The sequence below is a fragment of the Lycorma delicatula genome, chromosome 11 (assembly GCF_047948215.1).
Source record: "Lycorma delicatula isolate Av1 chromosome 11, ASM4794821v1, whole genome shotgun sequence".
NCBI classification, from domain to species: domain Eukaryota; kingdom Metazoa; phylum Arthropoda; class Insecta; order Hemiptera; family Fulgoridae; genus Lycorma; species Lycorma delicatula.
Window position 1 is genome coordinate 81,270,436 of NC_134465.1, and position 27,553 is coordinate 81,297,988.

A 27,553-nucleotide genomic window follows, 5' to 3' on the forward strand; every position below is an offset into this window, starting at 1 on the left:
TATTATTTTAGTGAATTTAAGACGGATTTAATTGCATTCCAATCCGTTGTTAAACCAGCGTTATCGAACCCATTTCATGGGCCGACCGCGGAAGGCTAGGCTTATAAAGCCTGTCCTTCCGACGTATTTCCCCTTCAGACCGTCCACTGAAGTCCTTTCGGTGCTAACTCTTTAATAGGCTAGCAGGAATACGCCACAACGGGGCACTAGCTATAAGGAGGGAGCAATGCGTCCCCTTTTCCGGAGGAGTCGCAATTGCTGGGTTATTTTGTCTTATTGTAAGTTTTGAAATAGGAGAGGTTGTGTAGAAGCTCTTCATCCGCTTCTGGTATGGCTGCCCTTCAGGACGCATCTCTGCTGGGCTCTGTTCCGGACTCCAGTCCGTGATGTTGAGGCGAGTGGTTGGTCTTCCTTCTTCTACTTCCGAAGACCTCTTCGTTCTGCCCTTAATTTTATGGAAGGCACAGAAAGCAGGGCGAAATCTTTCGCCAACCGACATTCGTTAACGAAGCGTTTCCGAACATATATTAGTATAAATTTTATTTTCACCGGTATTTCACGTCCTAAATATTTGTTATATACTTGGTGAATCACTCTGTATTAAACAGATAACCGATATGTGGAATGCTAGAACCACGTTGAATGTTTTCCTTTAAATACAATATTCTGGAAGTGTATTTTTCTTAATTTGAGACCGGTAAGCCGAGTTGTTTTGTGCCTACAGTGTTAGAACAAGTCCTGAAAGTTTGTTATATTTTTCGTGAATATCTGTACATTCCTGTCTTTTTAATTTCTCTAACGTTTATTTTCTTCTGCTACTTTTTCGATTAAATTTCCTGATATCTCAAAAAGTAAAGAAAATTCAATTTCAATCCCACACTCACCGTGTAACCGAAACTAGAACCGTAATTTTCTTCGAAAATTCTGTAAAAAATGGATGTGTTTGAAATCCAAATTAATTATTTAAATACAAACGCGTGAAATAATGTTAAAATATAATGTACATTAAATATAAAAGATTACTACAAAATGATTTAAAATTTCGGTATTAAAGATTACTTTGAGCGCATCTTTTAGTACACGTTGAACGGGAAACAGATAAATCGTGTTTTTTTGTTGTTTTTTTAATTAATATTATCTAAAAATTCATTAACGTTCCCGTAAAAAAAAGTCTCTTATTCTATTTTAAATACATCGGTTGGAAGATTTTTCAAACGATTTGGAAATTTATTAAAACGATACCATAAGAAGATCCTTTTATCGTAAATATAGTATCGAGTTATAAACGAAAACAGTTCCGTCGTCCGGTTTTGTAAAGGTAGATATTGTTATTTTTAAAAGTATAAGCGACCACTTTTTTTAACAAAAATTAGTCGTTCATAAAGATTGCAGAAAAAAATTAGCTATATGGATTAACAGATTTAAAAAATCCAAAACTCAGTTTTCGATCCTTCGATTAGCATCTTTTCTCATCGTAAAATTTTATAAGTCGATTGTTCTGACTCCTTTATTTTTTCTAAATGTATTTAACACTTGAATTAATAATTAAGAGCATTCTGTACCTACCCGTTCAGAAAAAGAAAACACGTCAGACGGACTTTTTAATATTATGGGAGATATTAAAATATTTCCAAACTTTTTTAACCGATTTGGGTGAAATAAAATTGATTTTGCAATGAAATTATCGGGTTATTAGATTTGATTTCTAAATTGTATTAAATTTATCTTGAAATTATTAATTTACTATCAAACTTAACAAAGTTTGCGAATAATTTTCGTTAGATATAATGAAAAAAATCAAAATTTTAAAAAGAAAGTTTAACAATATAGACTTTAAAAAATGTATTTTTGAGAACCGCAGAGTTGAACATTTATAAAACTAAAAGAGGCTTCACAAAAAAAGAGCTAAGAAACAACCTTAAAGTATCACATAAATGAAAGAAAGCCACCGGTTTAAACATTTTTTTTAAAGTTTAGAAGAAACTAAAAACCAAAGGAGACAAAGTACAAAAGAAAACTTAAAACAGCTAATCCGACTATAATGTAAACGAAAACTAAAATAAGTAAAAGAAACATAAAACCAGAAACGGCAGAACGATAACGATAGCGGAAGGCTGGGATTAAGTGACATTCGAGGCTTAACGCAGGTACCGAGTCGACCGGTTGATCGAGTTCGAAACCGGGGCACACCAAGTTTAAGTATTATTCATTTATTTAATTCTACCGCTCACCTGTGTCGTCAAAACATAGCAGAAGACTAAAACAGAATTTTTTGGAGGTTGGTGTGGATTTTTGAAAAAAAAAATTTTTTTTTTTAAATATTATTTTTTAATCGTTAACAATTATTTTTAACAATCATATGACCTTAATTAGGCGAAAACTCCAGATACTGAAAGTGACCTAGCTCTACAGCCGCGACTCCTACGGAGCACAGTTGAAAGTCCATTGTCAGCTAAATATTAGTTGATATTTTGTGCGGACTCGGCATGCTGATATGTTTGACGCGATGAATAAGGCGACAGGAAACATTTCAGTCCTCACATTTCTTAGTAAATGCGGCACGGAATGTTTGTTATTCTTGAGGATGACTCTACCAGTTTTAGAAGTAACTCGTGATTCATGTCAGGTCATCTAAAAAATTTATGCTTTTATGGAATTTAATCATACATACGAATGCGTAATCATATTTGCTGTACAATGTTACATCAAATATTATTGGAAACGTCAATGATCGATATTTTATGAAACAACATGGCATTTACAATCAGTATTAGTAATATTTATTAAATTAAGAAAAACTGACTACGTATGTTTTGAAAATTCAGTTGTGATGAATACAAAGATTTTTTCAAAAATGTAATTTTCGGTCGTTCAGTAAAGTTTTAAAAATTTTATATATATACTCAGCATCAGGAATGCTAAATATAATATTCCACGCAATGTAACATCTTTTACATTAAATACGGGCAGTACATGTCTACCGATGAAGTACATATCTTCTAATTTAAAAAAAATTAACATTTTTTGGTTTTTATAAATTTTTGAGTATTTACCATCCTGAAGAGTATTTTCTGTAAAATACACATAAATACTTTTTAGTATCTGTAAATACTTAAAAAGGAAGCGAATAATAGCTTTTTTCTTCTTTTAATTACTACAAAAATTTTAACAGATCGATCAGATCGATCTAAAAAGTAGAATCAAGTGCTGAGCGTTGTAAAATGGATGAGTTATGCGTAATCGCAAATTTACATAGAGCGTAGATCCTTTCGGCGCTAGCAGATATAAAGAATATCTTTGCTTCAAACAAAATCGGTTGAATATCTATGTAATCGGTTTCTGTCTGAGGTAAATAAAGGAAAGGGTGAAGGATTAAATTGTTATCAGAAGATGAAAATATTTCTTGATCCGGGGTTTCAAAGCGGCATCAGCAAAGATTGTGGCTTACATAGAACTGTCGTCTGTAAAACAGTCGACTATGTTCTGCAAAGGTTAACGGAAAAAGCTCCCGATCGGATCCATTTTCCGCGAACTGCCGCTGAAATCGACGCGAAACAAAAATAGAATACGCTGTTCAAAATGCCTTGTATAATCGTTCTAGTTGATTTCACCGACGTAAAAATAAAAAGTCCGACTAACTATTTATCAAGTTTTTGGTTTATTTTTTGATAGCCGCCTTACTTTGGTCAAACACATGAAAGAATTAAAAACAAAATGTTCCAAACTTTTAGATATGCCGCGAGTTCTTAGCAACACTAATTGGGGAGCCGATCGGTCATGTACGATACGTTTTTATTATTCCTTATTTCGGTATCCTTTATATTACGGTTGTGTCGCCTACTCTTCAGCGCGTCATACCGTGTTTAAAATGCCGGATGCTGTACCTCATGCTTTCCTTCGGCTTGCCAAAAATGCATTTAGATCCAGCCCTGTCGCAAGCTTACTTGCTGACTGTGGTGAGCTATCACTTTGGGATAAACGGGACCAGCTTTTGGTTTCTTATTTTTCCTGCCTCAAGAACAGCCAAATCACCCGGCTTTTGACACGATTCTTTGGGAATCAACCTTACAAATTTTACGTTTGACCTTACGATTTACAATAAACAATCAACACCACCTAACGTCTTCCAGCAAACGTTTCATTATATGCTCTCCAAGATAAACCCTGACGCAATAGCTATACTGTGAATATCATTAACCCTAAGTACCGAATTATCCTTATTTGTAGCGAGTCGTGAAGCGAGTGCACTCCAAACTTTAGAAAATGTTTACTCTAAACATCCCTTGGTCGTTGAAATCTATAACGCAATCAGTGAGTCGAACCATCGCAACAAACAAAGAAGTTTCTGTTGGGATTCCTTGGTACGTGGGAATGAACGTGCAGATTCCGCTACTAAAGACGCATGCAATTAACCTCCCTTTACCACTCGTGCTGCTGCTTCTGACTTTATTAATTGTATAAAACAGTCTGTTCGAGCAAAGCGGCAAGGAGACTGGACGGCTACCGTTGGTAACTAACTCCGGCACATTAAGGATTCTGTGTTGCCATAGGACTCTGCAGAAAAATCGTCCTGAGGAAGTGGTCCTCTGCCGATTGCGGATAGGACATACGAGAGTTTCTCACGGTTATCTGATATCAGCAGTAAACGCACCGATATGCATACGATGCAACTGCCTCATGACTGTGCGCCAGATCCTTGTGGATTATATCCGTTATGCGACCTTGCGTCGTAAATTTAAATCGCCCAGGAACGTTCGTCGAATCCCGGGTAACGATAAAGAAGTTGTGGACCGGGTATTTTTATTACTTAGAAGTTTGGTATATTAGATACCTTTTAATACTGTTACGAATTTCGTTAAAAAATTTTATTTTTTTGTTATCCGAGAAGGAGCCTTTTACAATCCTCTTTGTTTGTTAAATTTATTATTTTTATTTTTGGTTTATATATATATATATGAGTTGTTCTTTTTTTATATTATTTACCTTTAAATTTTATCCCGGATAGTAGTTTAAATTAATTTTTTAGTAAAAAAAAAAATAAATGCTGATAAGTTTGGAGTATATCAATGACCAAAGAAGTTTTATAATAACCATTTTAAAACGGTTACTTTTTAATTAAAAAAAAAAAAGAGTTAAAATAGTTTGAAATGTGATAATTAGGATACATTTTTGTTGTTAGCGTACAACGTTTTTTCTAGATAAAGTAAATCATGTAGAATATCAAATCATAATAGTAGAGTGATGATTTTCTGCCTTCGACACCGAAATAATTTTTTTTTTTTTTAATTTATCCGTTATAATCTAAAATATATATTTTAAATACATTCACTTGTGTATATATACAGTATTTGGATATAAAATTAATGAACATAATATTAATTTTTTTTTGGCTAAAGTAGATTAATTTTTACTAAAAGAAATTAAAATTCAGTATTTAATGTATTGTAATATATTTCGTATGATGCAGACTGGATTTATTTTCCCGAAAGTAGAGAAGAAATAAAAGAAGCACAAGAAAAGGAATTAACTTATTTTAAAATCCATACGCTTATAAGGAGAGTGTACAATTTATACTCGTGCAAATTCGTGAAATTTTGAAATTGACGTTCTGTGTTAGGGTTATTGTTGTAATTTTAATCAAAAAGAAATAACCCGTGTCATATTTCGCTTCAGTGACACATTTTGAAATATTCCGTTCACGGACGCAAATTGGAAAAACTAGTGCATCAACTTCATTACTTATAAAATAAAATAACTTTGAAAAAAGTTAAAACGTTAAATTCATTTAAAGTAAAAAGGTATGGTAATCGAATATTTAATGTTTTTAAATATTTCTGTTTGGAGAGTAAAAATATAAAGTGAATGCGCATCCAGAGAGAAAACGAATTTCTCATACAAACAGACGCCCTTTAACATTAGAGTATGCGATTCATTTACATAAGTCATTTAGTAAAATAATGACAGCCAACTTATATTCGTAATTCCTAATTCATTCTGAGTTACGGGACGATACGATGTCACGTAGTTATATAATTACCAAAAGGTAAAATATTTCATTATACAATAGCAATATTTTGAGAACATTATATTTTCCTGCACGATCTCATTTATATGCTGGCAGGGGCGAAAATCTTATAAAAATCAATTACTTTTATAGATATTATACATTAGATGGTAGGATACATAGATATTCATACACATCTTTTTAAAGTACACATCTTTTTAAAATTCATCAGTGTAATAAAAGAAAAATTTTGTAGCTACGAAGAACTGCCACGGTTTACGTTGAAAAATGTATTAATTATTTGTTTTGATTATTCCAATTTGTATTGAGAATGTAATTGTTTTACATCAATACACCTTCCCGAGTAAACGATGTAATTAGCTGCTTACTGTCGTCATAAAAGAATATGCTATTGTATTTAGTCGATCTATTGAACCTCCTCTGTACAACGATCAACAAATTTCTGACAATGTTTTCTAGCATTTATATAATTCATATTATTTACTCAATTTTTTTAAAAACTGTACATAATTCAATATATTAAATTTTTTAACATATATTTCTTTCTAGAAGTTTATAATTTTAAATATTCATACTGTCATATACTTTTGCTGAAATTGTTATCGGATATATTTATTTGAATTAATAGTGTAAACTGATAAGGCATTAATCCGCTTTGGGAGATAGTGTCTGCTAATAATCTTGAGTTAATATTGAAGTAGAATTATGGCCTTTGCGCTGAGATCCAGGGCGTTTTTTCAACTCTGTTGGCTTAACTTTATTAATAATAAGCACGTCACAGAAGTATGCGGTAGTTATTATTCGTTGATTTTTTTAGATGATCGACAAAAAACGAGGTGTTTGCATACCAAAAGATTGTCATCATGATTTCTTCTTCCGATGTTCGGTTTCGGAAATTTTTGCCCCGTGAATTCTTACGCTTTTACTTTATGCTGTCTTCTTGATTCCCGTTCATAATGATGAATTCATGTCTCGTCACACGTTAGACTGCAGTGCAAAAAACAGCTGTACTGTTGTTTCAGTTCCGTGCTCGTGCGAAGTCTTGTCTCCTTATGACATACACAGCACAGAAATAAGGAAATAAGGACTGTCAAAGTTTGGATGACAATGAAGTAAGTATATTATTCAGATTACTCTAGTCACGGTAACATGTGTTATATGCACAAATGAAGCGCATTCACTCATTACTTTACTTGCATTTATAGATCGTGCAAAAACAATCAAACCAACTTATAAAACCTTTCGGATGAAGTTTTGTATTATATAATTTTCATTGGATTACACGTGATGTTATCCATGATAATTAAAAGTGAGAGTTATACGTCGAACAATTTCTTTAAATACAGAGAAAGAAGATATTTTGCCTGAATTTTTTTTACATAATTTCTCCCTCCTTCTCTCTCTCTCAACCATGTTTTGCCACTTTCCATCCTCTATTATATGACATTATAAATGGTATCATTTCACATGTATCAATAGCCACAGGTATTGATAATTTTTTGTTAGGAAGTTACATGGGATATGATTTAATAGTCTATTAAATCAACATGGTCTGTTAATTTAATGTTTAATTTTATGTGTTTTTTTATATTGTATTCACAATGTTTCACTAAACTAAGTTTATCCTTTTTTGAGTATACACAGAACTGAGATTGTTTATAATAGTACTTGTGACTTTTTCTATGATGTGGCTAGCTAATATTACCTGTATATCACTGTAAAAGAGATTTTGGTCTTTATTGTTCATTGTTTGATACTACATCCTGTTTGCCTAATGTAGAACTTTAAACTGTTGCTATAGCTTGGTTTATATTTATTACAGAGGAACTGCAGTAATATATTATAGAAAATTATATATTTTAGTTAAACTGTGCTAAATTCTGTATGGGATGGCTGGTTTTTTTAGTCAAATCTATACTATTAGTGTTCTGTAACGTAAAATACATAGTAAAACTGTAAAAAGTCAGTAGTTCTGTCTAACTGAAATTTAGAATCAGTATTTTAATTAAAATATTTACAGATAACTTTTTGAGTATTATGTCAGTTCATATAATATGTTGCATTTGTCAAAGTCAAATTTAGTGCATTTTTAAACTCCATTCTGTTCCATCATATTTGCAATTACAATAAAATGCTATATGTTAAATTTCCTGTTATGGTTAATATCTTTGTTCATTAATTTTGAACCTGTAATAGGTGATTTACAAAGTTTGATCCTGATGTTAAAACTGTAATGTTTTTTAAACAAATGGTCCTGTTTTAACATTTATTGCCAACACACTGACAAAATATCAAAAGGGGATTTATGTTCAACTTGTTTCTGATTTTTTTTTTTTTTTACTGTAGGCAAAACAAATTTTCCCCTCGTCATAAAACATTATTATTTATCAGTTTTTCAAAATAAAACAGAATAACTTAATTTAAAATTAAAATAATAATTAAAAATAAAAATTGGAATTGAGGTAAAAGTAGGTGAATTAAAATCTATTTTTTATGCTGAATCTTAAAACTGAAAGCAGTTTCATCACCCTCAGATTTTTAGTTATGACCTTTCAAAATGGAATCCCATTATCGCTGTCATGATACTGAGAAAATATACTTTGAAACAGTTTGAAACTCAAAAGTGGAATTGTTCAAATATAAAGAAATGTATTCACAAGAAAGAACAACTTTTAGATTCAAGACGGTTGGACAAATGTTGAAAAAGTTTAGATTTGTCATGTATCTGTGAAAAAAGACCAGTGTCATCTGTGCACCAGTTATAAATACAACTAAAGAGGATTATAATAATTACATAAAAAATAAAAGGGATGCTAGGAAAGAGAAGGAACAAGATAATTGAGTAATGAAGGGGTTAATGTGTTCACAATGGATTTAGGAAAAGTGCTTATGGAACCAAACCTTAAAATTTCAGCTATTTATTACAAACAAACTCTGTGTGGATAATTTTACATTTTATAGTTACAAAAAAAGGACTGCTACTTATGACATGAATCAGAAGGTGGTATCATCTCCCAAGAATTTTCTTTTGTTGTTTGCAATTTTATTTTTTAAAAGACTTGTGTAAAATCAGGTGAAACCGTCTCTTATTTACTGATGGTTGCCCCTATCAGTATAGGAATTTGACATTATCTAATGTTTTTTTATTCATCAGAGTCAAAAGCTGAATATTGTAATTATTCAAAAATTTTGTGGGAAAGGTCAGGATTAAATTATGTATTGTCTATTTGGCCAGGATGTAGTGCAGGAGATCCAAACATAACTGATATCAGATCTATGAGATACAGTTCTGATGGAATTTATTATAAATTAAAATATGTGAGTGGAAACCTCTTCCTAGGCATTTCAGCAAATTTGGAGAAGAAAATACAAAGTTTCTGAAAGCATTATACTCACAAGACTAGAAAAATTATGAACAAAAGTACAACCATCTTTCAACAGTTTAAATTGTTCATTCCAACCGATTACAATTCATTTTATGACAGCTTAAATCATGAGTAATAATTATATTCAAGGAGTTCAAATTCTCATATTTTTGCAAGTTCTGCTACCTCTGTTTTTAGTATTTTTTCTATTATTCTTTTCTTTAATTTTTATAATTTTTTTTATTTTGTTTAATCGAAGTTTTTGATGTGCGTTTGGTATATTAACTTTGGTACGAACAGTGAAGTTAAGAAGAAATGTTTAAAAAGTTATTATACGAGTATGCAATTTTCTTCTTTATAAAACTTGTAATTTTTAACAATAAAAAATTTTACTGTTATTATGATCTTTTATTGGCTAAATTTCCTTCAGCATTTGAAAAAACTGTTATGTCTGCTTTAGGTGCCATTGCAAAATCTGCTAAGTTTTATTTACAAAGAAAATATGGCTACTATCATGGTTTTATAATATTTGAGACCACTACAACTTAATAATATTTGAAAAATTATGAATTAATAATGAGGATAACTTTTAGCTTCCTAGTGAAACAATTTAGCAGGTTTTGACTGCCAGCCAACATTATGAAAAATAAAAAAATTATACAATAAATATATATATATATATATATATATATATATATATATGTAATTTAAATATATATATGTATATAATTCCAGTACTGAACAGGAAAACTTACACACACTCATAATATCATTCAGAATAGAAAACATAACTTCAAATAAAAATGACAAATTATTAAAATACATGTTTTAATGTAATAGATATAGAATTTAATACCAATTGAAGCTGTGGATAATGTGAAAACCAATCATTGGAAATTATTATGGTAAATATTGAAAAAAAAGGAAAATGCATGTCGTATGGAAAGTATTTCATCAGCCTTAAAATAAGCCCATATTGGACATTCTAGCCCAAAAATGTCAGAAGAAAATTGCTTTTAATGATTCAAATAGTTGTTCTCCTTTACCCAACCAAAAAAAACTTATTGGTTTCTCACATCAGAATGAAATGTTATGAAAATCATTACTGTGTTGCATTACAGAAGTAGATTTTACACATGTTTTTGTACAATTCAAATGAATGACTATGATATAGTTTCATACTACTTAAACATTTAAATGTAAAGCAACATTTTATATTATTGTATCATTATCCACCGATAAATCTCAACAGTTCAAAAATTTTGTTAACTCTGATGATCTATAGGAACCAGTTTATTTTATACGGCTAATGCTATTTAAATTTGGCCTTACTTCAAACCCTTCATTTTCCAGGATGGTATTCTTCGAGACATTTTAAATGTCGTTTGACCATCAGGTTATATTCAGTGGTTTTCCATCTTATTCATGACTAAAAATTGAGAAACAATGTTTACTCTTATTAATGTGTTAGACTGAAGTCTATAAACCTGACAGATGAGATAAAAGGAACACCTTATCACAAATACAAACAATAACAGTGGATAAATCTAATATATAAATTTCAATTCTCAAAGTATAAGAATGACTGAATCTACTGATTCTATTTCAACTGTACTTTTTGGCATTTAGCTGGGTCATTTTTCATGGAGTAAAGCCATAAAAACAAATAAAATCCTGCTATAATAATTTTCATAGTTATTTTTACAAAATTATTTAGTTGTAAACTGACAAAACAATGCATAAATATGCAACAACTTTTAATTTTTGTCTTAATTATTTTTACTTTTAGTTTTACATCTTTATGAAATTTTTTTTTCGTTAAGCTTTAAAAACTTTCATGTCTGCTAGCCATCAAATGACATTTTCTGAAGGTCAAAAGAATATTAAGGTTTAACTACTAGCTTGAGTGATAAGAATTTTGATGAAATCATCTATGTTACATTTCAGAAGAATGAAAATATTTTATGAATTGTTTTCATTCTAAAAAAAAAAAATTATGTTTTCAGTCTGAACTTGTCTGCAAATTAGAATAAAACATAGATGGATGGCTTTTAAGGTAAACAATATTCAGTTAAGATAAGAAAAATAGCAAATCAATTTATGTTGTAACAGGCTTATTACTTGAGATGCCATCTATCCAGAGGATGTTTTTGATATGAAAAAGAGATTGGAAAATTTTAATCTATAGGATGAAAAATGGAATGTCTTTTTTAATCTATAGGATGAAAAATGGAATGTCTTGGAACAAACTTAGACAAGATTTTGCTGAAATTATGTAAAACATGACTTTACCTTGATATTCAGTAAACACTTTCACAAGGAAATATAAACAACTGACAAAAATATCACAGTAGGTAAAAAAAAAGATGATTAGCAAAGTAAATAGATGTAGCAAATTTTTGAGGCAATGACAATAATTCATTCTCTCACACCTGAGTGAAGGAAGTCCATATTAGCTGTGATTACCTCGATTTATCATGCAGGTATAGAAATCTACATCAAATAATAATTAAGAGACACGAATGAGAATGAACAATATTGAAACGCAATTATTTCAACAAGATATCAATCTAATAACCTTTTTCATGGAAACATAGTTAATCATTGCCCTGAAATACATACTCTTACAAGTTAAATCTATTTCGTTATTTTAAGAATAAATACTTATAATTCTGTTTGAATATCTACACTTACGTAAAGTATTATTGCAGTATGATGTAAGTATAAGTATTTGCCCATTTCTTGGTTTACTGCAATTCTCAATTCCTTTCCGTTCTGTACGAATCTTTTAATCTTGATTTATTTACTATATCCTACATCCTCAGATTTCTGTTTTATATAATTATTTACCTTCATCTGCAGTTTTTACTTTATACACTTCTCACCATCATCAAATTAACTAAAATCTTTTGCCATTCTTTAACAAAATCTTTATATAACAAACTACCAGTACTTGCAAAGTGTTTCAACAACCTTTCACAGTCCGTTTTCACACCAGATGAAGGTTTATCTCCCATTTTTCTACTTATAAATCACTTATAGTACCAAGAATGTAAAAAAAATTAATATCTGCAAAACAAAAGTAATCACTAATATATTACATTGTAAAGTTACATCAGTGAGAAACAATAAATATTTTATACAAATCAATACTTAATCTTATATTTACATTGCATATAATATAACATAATGGATAAATAGCCTCCATAAATAACTAAACAACTTACCATCATTTCTCTGAAATTACAAAGAAAAAATCATGGGAAACTGATGAATGTGAAGCTTTCTTATAAAATATTCATATGGATATTAGTTTCATGAAAGTTCTCTTGTTGATACAAAACCACTACATTCATAAATAAGTAATGAACAGAAGATATTATTGCACTAGTATTAAATGTAATCACCAGACTATATGAAGATCCAAAGTGATAATGCTGTGGATCCGAACCTACCAAGGTAAAGTGTTTACAGGATATTTATGTTTAAGGATATTTATCTTAAGTTGTTAAATGTTTTAAAATTTAGTATTGATATGAAGTTTTAAAAAATAAATACAGTATTCTAAATTAAATTTTTTTGAAGATTCTTAAGAACAAAAAAGTCAGCTTCCTCATATTAAGTTCTAGTATGTTTACTTTTAAATTAATCTTGTAGGCATTTTAATAAACTGCCAGTGTTATATTTCCATTCAGACAATAAAATAACTGGCAAGTAAAACAACTGAGAAGAGAGCTGCTATAGTCTACTTACAAAATGACACAGAATTCATTTTGTTCTTATGCACATTTTTATTTTATAATCCAATTGGTACGTATAACTAAAATAATTATGACAATCAATGATTTAACTTAATTGTGAATCTCTATATATGTTGTATTTTTAATATAAAGGGCTTAATTAGTTTCCAAAATCAAAGTGTCATCATTTCAAGGGGAAAATCGAATTAATGTAATGATAAAATTACTTTTCTCTGGCTTTGTTCCCCAATATTTTTCATCACGTCAAAAAAAAAGTGTTAGATAAAAAACATCTCTTTGGCGAAGACTCATGTTTTTTCTGTGATCTAGTTTTTCTAACCTTACTTTATGTAGATGTATCAACCAGCCGCCTGCTGTTCGATTTATTTAGTTTTGTTACTACGTGAATGGCTTCCAGCGAGGGGAAACCAGAAATGCAACAAATAGACTTATCAAAATTAAATATTCAGCAGTTAAATCAATTGAAACAACAGCTTGATCAGGTAGATAATATATGATAAAAAGTTTTATTATTTATTTGTGTTATAAATATTTTATTACAAGATGAATAATTATTCATTTTTTGACATATCTTTAAATCTTCTATCCTCAGTTTTCTAAATTGTGTGTTTTGTTCGTGTTTTCGTAAAACTAAACGGTTTATTATTGATTTTCCCTCCCTCCTACTTTGCGAGAGCTATTTTTCTCTTTCACTTTATAGGCAAAAAAAAAATCAAAATTAAAAGAACAGTTTCTTTAGTCAGAACTGTGTTAGCAACTGACATGTAATAAATATTAACCAGAAAATAGCCAACTTGAACACATTTGATTATTCTTATTAAAGGAATAGAAGTTGTGATATTTGATTATTGGTTTGATGTTATGATTTTCTGTTAACTGTGAGCTAATTATTCTGAAAAAAAAAAAAACAGTTAGAAAAACTATATACAGTTTGCACTTGGTGCTATAGGTTGCCCAAATTACTTTTTTTGGGGGTCTTGTTTCGTTCCTACAGTAGCTCTTTTTAGGTAGGACAGTAGTAGTTTGTATTAGTTAAGTTGGTTACAAAAAACTTATTGTGCAATTGAAGAATAGGCCGGCCATACGCTATTTGTTCTATTCCTTTAATATGTTTTTTGCTTTTTTAGATTTTATTTTGGTGTATTCCACTCTATGTGGTATTTCTAGTTTTAAAAAATTGTGAATTCAAGCAAAAAATATTGAATTCGACGTCTGGGATAAGTAGGGTTAAGGAATTGTAACTTGAAATTCTAAATATTCATCATTTAATTGCAAAATCACAAGGAAAATTTAAAAATTTAAAAACAAAATTAAAAAGAAGTCTTGTCAGTTGTTGAATGCAAAAGAGCCTAACTCTTCTGGTTTCTGATAAATTTGGTAGTTTTTTACCATATTCAGAGTGCTATGTATTTTGAGGGTTATTGTTCTTGATTATATTGTATTATTTATGTTGTATTAGTAACCATATCACCCAAGATAATCGCGTTTTTCACTATCAAATACATATCATACTGATTAAACGGAATTATAAATAACCCATCATGAATAATTGTAAAAAGAAAGAGAATTTATTGTTTTAATGTTGACTGTGAAAAACAATTTTGTTTTATTGATTTTAAACCCAAATGTATCTGAATTTTGTGTAATAATAGTGTGGGGCCCCCAATAACTTTTGAATTTATTTTGTGCCCTTACTGACCAAATGATTGCCAACCTCTGATCTAGAACATAATACCACATGAGTCCGTGCACTTCAACTTCAGTTAACAAATTACATTAAAGAACACCATCCTGCTATAAAACAATCTATTTCTCTGATCGGGCTAATATATAAAAAGAATTTTTTAAATGTCAGCTATCACAAAACAGATTTTGGACTTGATGTAGAATGGCAATTTTTGCATTATATCATGAGAGAAATACCTGTGATGGCATAGGGTGTAAAGTGATAAATGATGCCATCTGGGTTGGTCTAGTGGTGAACGTGTCTTCCCAAATCAGCTGATTTGAAAGTTGAGAGTTCCAGTGTTCAAGTCCTAATAAAGTCAGTTATTTTTTCACGGATTTGAATACTAGATCATGGATACCGGTGTTCTTTGGTGACTGGGTTTCAATTAACCACACATCTCAGGAATGGTTGAACTGAGACTGTACAAGACTACACTTCTTTTACAGTCATACATATCATCCTCATTCATTCTCTGAAGTATTATCTGAATGTTAATTACCAGAGGCTAAACAGGAAAAGGATTTTCAAAAGTTTTATTGCATCCCTATTTTTAATTTTGATGATGTTTGGTGTATGATAACTACCCATCTTGCAGTGGCAAAATAATATTTCTTTATATTTAAAAAAATTTTTCTTGAGTAATAGACTATTTTCTAACTTGCCAACAAGTAAAAACAGCCATTTTCATCACGTTTTCCATGAACTGTAGCATTCTTAGTTTACATCAAAAAGGGCTTTTTGAAAAGAGTAAAGTAAATGTTTAAAATATTTCATTTTCAACACAAGATTTCTTCATTTCTGATTGTTGTTCTGTAGTAGAAACATTTGGAGCTGACATTTGTGATAATTCAATTTTTGAATTGTTCACCTCTGAAATAGAATATGACGTAGATTTCAGAATGATTTTTTTTAGTTTAGTGTGTTTTCAATAACAGTATGAATTAGCAGTGAAGTTGGCACATCATTTTTAGAGATATTTTCCAAAGATGAAACTTCAAATTTAGAATCAGATTTTCAGATTTTATCCATGTGACATTTACATAAAACATTCAAAGTCTGGTTTGCACAAGAAAGTTCTCTCATCAAAACAATTTTAGCTGCTTGCCATTTAGGTTTCATTATATTTTTATAATCTTTAACAAAAAATTTCTTACCTTTCTTGGATAAACTTGCTTATTTCCTTTGAAAAACTAACCTCACGAACACTGTTTACTACCAGTAGTTTCAACTGCAATGTACTTCGAAAATATCAATTTTGCTGCCTCATCCTCAATATGTAATTTATTGACTGTAGAATTCAATAAATTCTAATTTAATATGTGTGTGATATGTGTTAATATCTTAAATAATTGCTTTTAATAATAATATGTTGTACAAAGTGCTTAAGTATGTGTGTATATATCAAAACATTGACATAATCCAATTGACAATCATAATAATAAATGCTATACATATGCACATACTTATTGGTATCTAGCAGGTGTGGCATTTTGGTGCAAAATACAAATTCAATATATTACATTAACTTTACTGATTAGATTATAGATCATGTTAGTTATCACCTCACATCCTTATACACCTGCTGTTGCAAATAAGAAACCAAATATTAAATAATTCCCTCAAATGTTCAACAAGCATTGTAAGTATTGTATTTTTGGCAACCCTTTTAGCCAATTTGGTATTTTTAAATATAAATTGGGAATATTGTATCTGAATTATGTTAAAACTTCTAAGCCTAGAAGTTTTAACATAACTTCTAGGCTTTTTTTTTTACTAAATGTGTTTTTAAGATGAAGTAGTTTATTCAGCCTAGAAGTTATGTTAAATACTTATTTTTTTAAATATTAGAAGAATGTTTTGATTGATCATAAAAAAGTTTTAGTTTAGATTATGTAGACTAAATTGTATGATGATATACCACTATTAAAAACAAAAATATAACCAAATTTAGTTTGACTTCTTATTTTAAATATATTTGTTCCTAAGATATTGCCTATTTTTGTAATTCTGTATTTTTCTATTTGAATATATTCCATGGGCTTTGGTTTCAATAATTCCTGACTAACAGCTTGTTTTGTAATTGTTATATAAAAATAGTCTTTGTTTCATAAAACTACTTATTTACTTATTTAGGAGACTAAATAGTGAATACCAACCTGTTTGTTAATCTATAGAAGATTAATTGTGGTAAATTTAATTTTATCTTGTTTGATGATCTTTACTGGAACTTATGTTATAATAATTTTTTTTTTTTTTTTAGGAGCTTATTTCTTTCAAGATTCACTTCAATCTTTAAAAATGGCCCAAAATAAACTTCAGGACTAAAGAAGTTTTGGAAAAAGTCACTCCAGAATCAAAAGGATCTGATGTTATGGTACCATTAACAGGATCTGTATCCTTTATTGTTCATAGTTTTATTTGAGTTAATTAAGGTATAGTCTTTGCAGCAAGATAGGTCAGTGATTCTTTATACTTATTCACAGTTGAAACCAGGTACAGTAGTGTGTAAATTGTTTGAACAGAATGTTATTTAATAAAAAGTAATATTATTTAGAAAAAAGATCATAACTGTACAATTTGTGAATATCTAGTTTTTAATATCTCCTTTATTTGTAATGATTTCTTTTGGTGAGTTATTGAGTTAAATTCATTTATTAGTTTTTTCTATTAATTTTATGAATATATTTGTTCGAGACTTCACATTCACGATATGGCATTGATTCAACAAGTGTAGTACACTTTTTCTTTTCAATCTTTTCATCATGAAACTATACTGATATTGCTTTAATGAGGTCAATTTTTGTTGTATAATTCATTTTTGAGAATTGATTTTTGACTTGCCCAAAGATTTTCAATTTAGTTTAAGTCTAGGGAGTTACCTGGCCACAGGAGCACTTTAGGGTGAATCCATTGTCATGGGTGTGATATTTTCACAAGGATTTGCTCTTTCTAGAATTAAATAACAATAATTAACAACTTTCAGAAATTTGAAGAACATGAGAAGTCAATAGTATAAATATATTCACTTAATTTTTTTAAAGTTATTCCTTTTAAATTGTCCTGATATCCTAAGTACACTGTTTTGTCATGGGTGTGACAAAAACTGGACAGCTCACTCCATTTGCATTTTTACTGTTGTAAATATCTGTGAATTTAATGGATTTTAATCTGTTAACTAGTAATAATGTGAAAAATCATTCTACAGTGATCATGTTCCATGGAAAGAATACTAACTAACTGTCCAAAATAAATACGAGAGGTTTTTAAATAAAAGAGGTTCTTTTCTGTCATGGGTATGACATATTTTTGTCACGGGTGTGACACTGTTCGATTTTAACAACAATGTTTGTTATTTTCAGGAGTTGCTGAGAGTTATTTATTAATATGTTTGATTAAATGAATAAAAACTGCTAAATAGATGTAGTTATATTTAATTTTGTGAAATATAACATAGATCTAGTTTAAAAACTACAGAAACATCAATCTACATTATACTGTGACAGATCCATACAGACTGTTATGGTGGAAGCAGCCCTTAATGTACCTCCCCTGAAGCCCTGAATGATGGTTCAGGTAGCTTCATAACAATATCACTTGCAGACACAAGACTGTTGTCCTTTTGTTATGGAAAGAAGAAAATCCAAGAATCTCTTTTCTTCCGTAAGAAATCTATTTGATAATCATAGTTTCTTTTCCCACAATTTGGCCAACAAAGTATTTCTTTGATCTCATACCTGCAAATTTAAGCAGAACAAAGTCATTGATTTCTAATTTGCATGTGTAAAATGTATTAGATTCTCCTTGATCTGAATTATTAGAATTCAGTTTTGTTCTAGATTCAGTATTTGAATCTGTGTAGATGTCCATCTTGCTGTTGAAAATTTGGCGTCTTTCAAATTTTGAGCTACTATTTTGCCGAGCAACTAAACTGTCAGAGTCTTTAAACATATGCTTTAAACATGCTTTTACTGCAGAGTTGGGATTGGCCTTACATTTTCCCACCTCTTTTCCAGCATTTCCCTACTTTTGGTTATTTTATCTGATAATACAAAAACAACTTGAATTCTTTCAACAAATTTAGCACGTTCAAAGAAATCTTCAGCAGAATTCACAGTAAATTCCCTTGTCCTTATGTCATTCCACACCAATCTATGCACCCGCCAATTCCATCTACTGCCCTCTTTCCATGCGATGTTTTTTTTTTTTTTGTCTTCAGTCATTTGACTGGTTTGATGCAGCTCTCCAAGATTCCCTGTCTAGTGCTAGTCGTTTCATTTCAGTATACCCTCTACATTCTACATCCCTAACAATTTGTTTTACATATTCCAAACGTGGCCTGCCTACACAATTTTTCCCTTCTACCTGTCCTTCCAATATTAAAGCAACTATTCCGGGATGCCTTAGTATGTGGCCTATAAGTCTGTCTCTTCTTTTAACTATATTTTACCATATGCTTCTTTCTTCATCTATTTGTCGCAATACCTCTTCATTTGTCACTTTATCCACCCATCTGATTTTTAACATTCTCCTATAGCACCACATTTCAAAAGCTTCTAATCTTTTCTTCTCAGATACTCCGATTGTCCAAGTTTCACTTCTATATAAAGCAACATTCCAAACATATACTTTCAAAAATCTCTTCCTGACATTTAAATTAATTTTTGATGTAAACAACTTATATTTCTTACTGAAGGCTCGTTTAGCTTGTGCTATTCGGCATTTTATATCGCTCCTGCTTCGTCCATCTTTAGTAATTCTACTTCCCAAATAAGAAAATTCTTCTACCTCCATAATCTTTTCTCCTCCTATTTTAACATTCAGTGGTCCATCTTTGTTATTTCTACTACATTTCATTACTTTTGTTTTGTTCTTGTTTATTTTCATGCGATAGTTCTTGCGTAGGACTTCATCTATGCCGTTCATTGATTCTTCTAAATCCTTTTTACTCTCGGCTAGAATTACTATATCATCAGCAAATCGTAGCATCTTTATCTTTTCACCTTTTACTGTTACTCCGAATCTAAATTGTTCTTTAACATCATTAACTGCAAGTTCCATGTAAAGATTAAAAAGTAACGGAGATAGGGAACATCCTTGTCAGACTCCCTTTCTTATAACGGCTTCTTTCTTATGTTCTTCAATTATTACTGTTGCTGTTTGGTTCCTGTACATGTTAGCAATTGTTCTTCTATCTCCGTATTTGAACCCTAATTTTTTTAAAATGCTGAACATTTTATTCCAGTCTACGTTATCGAATGCCTTTTTTAGGTCTATAAACGCCAAGTATGTTGGTTTGTTTTTCTTTAATCTTCCTTCTACTATTAATCTGAGGCCTAAAATTGCTTCCCTTGTCCCTATACTTTTCTTGAAACCAAAATTGGTCTTCTCCTAACACTTCCTCCACTCTCCTCTAAATTCTTCTGTATAGAATTCTAGTTAAGATTTTTGATGCATGACTAGTTAAACTAATTGTTCTGTATTCTTCACATTTATCTGCCCCTGCTTTCTTTGGTATCATTACTATAACACTTTTTTTGAAAACTGATGGAAATTCCCCATTTTCATAAATATTACACACCAGTTTGTATAATCTATCAATCGCTTCCTCACCTGCACTGCGCAGTAATTCTACAGGTATTCCGTCTAATCCAGGAGCCTTTCTGCCATTTAAATCTTTTAATGCTCTCTTAAATTCAGATCTCAGTATTGTTTCTCCCATTTCATCCTCCTCAACTTCCTCTTCTTCCTCTATAACACCATTTTCTAATTCATTTCCTCCGTATAACTCTTCAATATATTCCACCCATCTATCGACTTTACCTTTCGTATTATATGTTGGTGTACCATCTTTGTTTAACACATTATTAGATTTTAATTTATGTACCCCAAAATTTTCCTTAACTTTCCTGTATGCTCCGTCTATTTTACCAATGTTCATTTCTCTTTCCACTTCTGAACACTTTTCTTTAATTCACTCTTCTTTCGCCAGTTTGCACTTCCTGTTTATAGCATTTCTTAATTGCCGATAGTTCCTTTTACTTTCTTCATCACTAGCATTCTTATATTTTCTACGTTCATCCATCAGCTGCAATATATCGTCTGAAACCCAAGGTTTTCTACCAGTTCTCTTTATTCCGCCTAAGTTTGCTTCTGCTGATTTAAGAATTTCCTTTTTAACATTCTCCCATTCTTCTTCTACATTTTCTACCTTATCTTTTTTACTCAGACCTCTTGCGATGTCCTCCTCAAAAATCTTCTTTACCTCCTCTTCCTCAAGCTTCTCTAAATTCCAACGATTCATCTGACACCTTTTCTTCAGGTTTTTAAACCCCAGTCTACATTTCATTATCACCAAATTATGGTCCATGCGATGTAGAAAAGAGTATCCATTGTCTTTGTTTACGCCATTGCGTAAAGTAGCTTTTAATCCAATAAATTCAAAGTTAGGGTTGGATCTTGTAGTTGTTACAGGCTTGGTAAATCTATTGTGCACTTCCATAGGGGTTGTCATAGAATAGATTGTTTTGGTCTATTGTTTTCGTTTTCGACTCGTGGCGCCAGTCTGACTGACTGTTGTGTCATCTTTAGTGTCAGTGTATTCATATCACGCATTATTTATTGCTATTTCTTTCCCACATGTTTTTCTCTAATCGTTCTCATACTAACACTTTCACACACACACACACACACTCCTATCCATTGCCTAGTTTGCTTCCCCTACTTCTCACCACGCCACCTTTTGTTCATTCCAGTTCAGACGTTTGCGATGTTTGAATGCACAGGCTGGTCCTCCAGCCTGGAGGACCAGCCTGCGATTAGCTTTTGCTTCTCTCTCTATCACAGAATAGATCAGACATTTATGATGTGTTATTGCCTGCGATTTCGCTCTCGTCTCTTTTTCTCTCGTTTAGTGTGTTAATTACTCTCGTCGCCTTTGTGCATTCATAAACGGTGCAGCATTCTCGGTCGCCATATTTTCTTGTTGTTTCTACTCGTCAGTGTTTTGTGAATTTACAAATTTCTATGTTCGCTTTGCCTTGTTTCTTTGATACGTTAATTTTCAAATTCAGTAGATAACCTCTAGTATTGAAAGTGGTTTAGTAACTACAAACCAGCCAATTTTATAGATGCAGAATCTCTCCAAGCTGGTTATTACAATTTTGAGATGCTCCGTATTATTCAATTTCTAGTAACAAAATGTTACCTCTGTTATTTTGGATACGCCATTGTAGACTACGCCAAGGATAGTCTGTATGTATGTATGTATGTGTACTTTAATTTCACGAGTTCATTTTTTACAAATATTTATATGTGATTAAGGCAAATTCAAATTATTCATCATTTATTATATTAAACAGTTATGTTTTTAGTAAAATTAGTGAAATACACAACTAATTATACATTAGGAATTTGAATTTCAAGATTGGCTTATAAAACCATTTCTTCATTCAAGTGTAGTCACAAAGGTGGCTTAGATAACGGTTGTGTTATTATTTTTCATGTATAACATATTTTATGTGCTATTAATGCCAACTATTGTTATTATAAAATTGACTTGTAATTAAATAGTACCTCAGGATTATAAAAGAATATGTATGACACAAACATTATTGAACATGAATGTGTTGGTTGATAACATTTTAGCAACTTCCAGGAATGTTTTCTATTGTACTTAATTGACTCTTGTAACTGCAGAACCTCTTGATTTCATTTGGAAAATAACAATTTTAATGAGACAGTTATAGTCATTTGACAATAATTATTTATAATTTTGTTTCTTTGTTTTATTTAAGTACTAAAACTTGTTATTTGAGCTTCTTCTATTCTACATAATTTATAATGTGTTAGATTATTGCTGTTGTTAATATTTGTAATCAGTGTTAAATATTGTTTTGCTCTTTCAAGTATTATATTATTTTTACAAATTAGAAAAAAAGAAGTCATTAACATGAGAATGGCTAAGAAACTTAAATATTTTCAAGAAAGCTTGCTTACTTAATGAACTATTTATATGATTACTTATTACAATTTGTTTATATTGTAATTAACTCTATCATTTAATTTAATGTAATTTGTTAATCGCAGAGATTAATTCTTATTTATTCATGAACTGAATTCATATTACTTTTCTTAAATTAATCTAAAGAAAATAACTCCTGAAGTGAAGTTATGATTTTGGACTTCTGTGTAATTAATATTGTGATTTGTTCTAGTAATATTTATTGCTTTTGTATTCCATCTTTTAGTTTGAATAATAATGCATTTAGTTATTTAAACTGTTTTTAGACTCGTATTTAATGCAAAAGATTTTCAAAATAATTATTTGAAAAATGTATATTTATGTATTTATCTTTTAATATTATAATTGATTTGTTGATTCAGCTGATATTCCTTGTACAGAATTAAGTTAAGTTTATTTCATAATTTCATTTAATTTTTTTAAGGTTATGATTTAATTGAAAAGGTTAAATTGTTTTTTTTTAATTAAAGTCCAATTTCTTTTGGCAAAAACGAGCTATCTCATTTTATTATTTTGTTAATTTTACCCAACAGTTTCTTTCCACACCAACATTGGAATGCATTAAGCACAGATTAGTGAGTTTGAATTTATTTTTAAATTGATCTGCGCAGCCATCTGAAAACTCAGTTAATTTTCTGAAGTGCTGGAAATAATTTCCCTCAGGAACACCCAGACAGACACATTTGTCACTTACAATTACAAAAAAAGCGAGTCTCATTTTTAATCCAGGTACAGCGTGTAAATAATTTTACTTGTGCTGAGACCAATGGGCTCTCTGTATCTTGTCCTGATAGGTCGCAACATAATTTTCAGCCAAGTCGATTTGCATAGTTATGTGGTCCTCATCAGTATTTGTTTTATACTCTTGAAATGATTTAGCTTGCATCTTTCTCACACATGAATGAACTTTGAATTTTAACAATTGGACTTTTAATTCATAAATGGCATCCTCTAGTGAACCTTCAAATTCCAAGAGTTTTGGACAATTGTCACATTCACCCTACTGTTTCCAAGTTTGAATAGAGATTACATTCAGAAGGAAGCAAGACATTAATATCACAGATACACGAATCACACATACCAGTCATGCAGTTTTCATTCAAAATATCACAACAAACAGTTCTTAGTAATTCTCCACTGCTTGGAGGAAAGGTTGCAACCGTTTTTTAGGGATTCAATAATGAAACAGATTAGAATGATGCAAATGCATACATTGTGAGGGTTCTGTGAACTTAAAAAACATAATTTTGAACAAAGTTCATTGAGCTTTAATCGTTTTATTTTAATTTCTGGAAACTCCATTTGAAACAAGCTGAATGCTTCTTTGACTGTTTTTGTCATATGTCTCTTCTGGAAGGAAGAACGTTTACCTGTTTTAGGATCCTTTATTGAACATCTTTGATGCCAGGAGCCTGGTGACTCAAATCATCACGACAATAAAACTGTATTACTGTTTGTTGAGTGGTTTCATTCAGGGAAATCCGTCTTTATTGATAACTTTTCTCCTTGAAAAGATCTTTTTTGACTTCAGGTGTATCACATACCAGCTTTCTTATTACTGCTAAATTTTTCTCAGAACTGTGTAGTAATGATCCTATCACATTTTTTACAGTCTTGCCTAGTGACTGTGGACATCGATATGAACCTAGTTTTAGTGCTTATTTCTAGCCTTTTCTTCTTATTTTCTTTGCCTACATCTTCTCTTTCTTTCTGCATCTCTTAAACACTTTAATTTTAACTTGCTGATAGTACTAGAATTAATTTCCTTTATCTTCTCTTGCCCTTCTCCCGTTCCTTTACTAAATGCACTTTCTTCATCTTCCTTTTAGCTTTTGCCTTAATTTCCTCATCTGGATTGTAGAACTCATTTTGCCTAAAAAGTGTATAATAAGTTAATAACCTTTCAGAAGAGGCTGAAATGATTTACTTTATGATCCAATTCTTATATGGTAAGGTATACTGTATCACCAAAAATTATTATGTAACTGGATTCAGATTTATTTTTCTGTTAAAATCCTCATTAAATAAAGAAAAATCTTTAATAAAATCAGACTTAGGTTAGTGTACAAATATTCTGTAAATGTATAAAATTGCTGGTATTAATTATTTTATTTTAATTGGGGTGATAGAGATTTTTATGGAATGATAACATAGAAGTGTCATGGTTATGACATAAATAATATATTAATTTTCTTGTAAATATTGATTTTGTAACAAGTAACTAATACATGATATAATGCCTATCCACATAACCTCACTTTCATAAAAGCATATTTAATATTTATCTTACTCAAAGTAGATATAATTTACTTTATTGTCTTTTGCTGTGATGGGTGTGACACTGATACCTGCAATTCTATACATTATGTATTTTATTAAATATTTACCCCCAACTGGATGTTACTGTAGTTTCCAATATTACTAAACTTACTAATAATTATTACTAAATATTTTCAATGTTACTAAACTTTCATCTAAGCAAAAAATCAGCTGTCTGAAGTAAGCTGATAAAAAAAAGAACTTGTTTCCAACTTTATTATAAAATATGTAACACTACTCTTGGAATGATTCATTAATTTGAATACCACAAAATAATATTAAAATTTAAATTTAAAATATAATTCTTGTCAGGACAATTAAATATAGCTCATAAACAACAATAATAAAGAGTACTCTTTTATCTTAGAACATTTTTATTTTTTTGTAGTCAGGCTCACTTTTACATGGATTCAACCTTTAATATTTTGTTCTTTGAAAACTTTTTCCAATTTTTTTGGCTGTATGGCCTGGCACCAGATCTTATTAGAAGACTCTGTAGCCTTTTGGGAATTTATTTTGAAGTTGTGTCCATAACCCCTTAACTTCAGAATTTTAAAGTATCCAGCACCATAACATCAACTGGAAGTAATGAACAAAGACCTTTAGATCTTGTTCCTTACTTACCTTCAAAGCACAGGGGGCCTTCAAATGTGAAACAACCCCAAAACTTTTGAATCCATCGATTCATCAGTTTTAAAATATTTTTCCATTTTTAATGTATGATGATGCATTACCAGAAATAATATTTTGATAACTGATGAGGAATCCATTATTTCTTTATGCACTCTTTATTTAAATTGCCAAGTTTGGATCGATCTTACCTTTAATTTGGGGTGGTCTTCATTGTTAGTTGTTAATTCCAATCAAAATTATTTTTTGTCTTCACTGTATATTCACCAAATTCTCCTCAAGCATTTTATCTTTTGATAATTTAAAAAAAAATAATCATCCATTATGTTTGTTAGTAACAATGAAAATATGCAAAATGTAAGAAAATATAAAAACCAACTTTGGTACCCATAACTATAGTAGGCTGCTCAACATTAACTAAATCGGATTAATTCCACATTAAAATGAGAATATTATAAAGCAGAACTGAATATCACAAAAATAAAAAATTGTGAAAATGAAATAGGGTTATTGATTACTGTTACTTGTTAATAGAAAATTAATAATTTTATATTTATGTTTTTGTTATGACCGTTTATGGTTAAAACAGTGTTTTTTTATAAATGTATGAAGTAGCATGTATTTTATTATTATGATTTTGTTTGGTGATATACCGTATTTAAAATTCTCTGTTTACTTAAATCAAATTTCATTTTCATTGCAGTTTCTTGTTTTAGGTGTCAGTATGAGAAACTGACATAGTATAACAGTACTGGTGTTACCAAACTCTTAACAGACTATGCCACTAGTGTGTTGATTTTACCGGAATAGTGGGAAATACTGGTTCAGCTGGTTGTGTTACTTATATAAGAGAAAGTGTTTTGCTGAAGGGGAGATAAGAATACTGATACTGTAATCAGCATATGTCCTATTCATATATGCTTCAATTGTGGGTAGTTTGTTTTTCTGAGAACATGATGTGGAAAGCCATTAATGATTAAAAAATTAACCATTTACAAAGTAGCATTGTTTGTTCCAATGCCAAAAGAGAAAAGTTGCAGCAAAGAAAAACATTTTAAATTTAATTATATTAAAAAAAAAAATATTTAAAAATGAGAATAATATGTTGATAGCAGTTAAATTGAATTGTCTATGCCTAGTTAATTGCACAGGACAAAAATATATTCACGTAAATTTTGTGCTACCATCATTGTAGCTATGTGGTATTATATTTGTTTTATACTTCTGTTAAAAAGTTACTTTACTCTATGCTTAGTGTTACATGCTTTGAGCCCTAAAATTCTTTTCCCTAACAGAGACTAGAAATATTACGCTTTTGTACATAACTTATGCAGTATATCATCCCTATTATATATTTTTATGTCATCGTGACTGAACTTAATATGTTAATTTTTTTTTAAAGGAGCAGAAAAAAATGGGTGAAAAGTTACCAAAAACAGGTAAAGGATGAATTATTTTAATTAAATTTGAATGCCAATGTTATATATGCACATGAGTTCAATTAATGGCAAGTGTCTTATAAATTATTGATCTGAGATGGTACAAAACTAACTGCTGAAATATATTAAAAAAAATCTGTTATGAGACTGAATATATGCATATAAAAAAAAAGTAATATTAATAAAAATCATTGATCTCTAATTACAATTTGCAAACTGATTTCATGTAATTATTTGAATAAACAAAATATGAGTGAATTGTACT

General features: G+C 30.1%; 1 protein-coding gene across 11 annotated transcripts in view; it reads left to right on the forward strand.

Annotated features, from left to right (window-relative positions):
- Nucleotides 1-13,488: 13,488 nt before the first annotated feature.
- LOC142332566 (putative prefoldin subunit 5) overlaps nt 13,489-27,553 on the forward strand; it is an 85,773-nt gene continuing 71,708 nt past the window's right edge. For all 11 annotated transcript variants that reach the window (XR_012758329.1, XR_012758328.1, XR_012758330.1 and 8 more), the window contains exons 1-2: nt 13,489-13,633; nt 17,141-17,272. Coding sequence is in view for 7 of the 11 variants with exons in the window: in XM_075379053.1 (XP_075235168.1) it covers nt 17,252-17,272 (21 nt within the window). In the remaining 4 variants the exon portion in view is untranslated. The remainder of the gene's footprint in view (nt 13,634-17,140; nt 17,273-27,553) is intronic.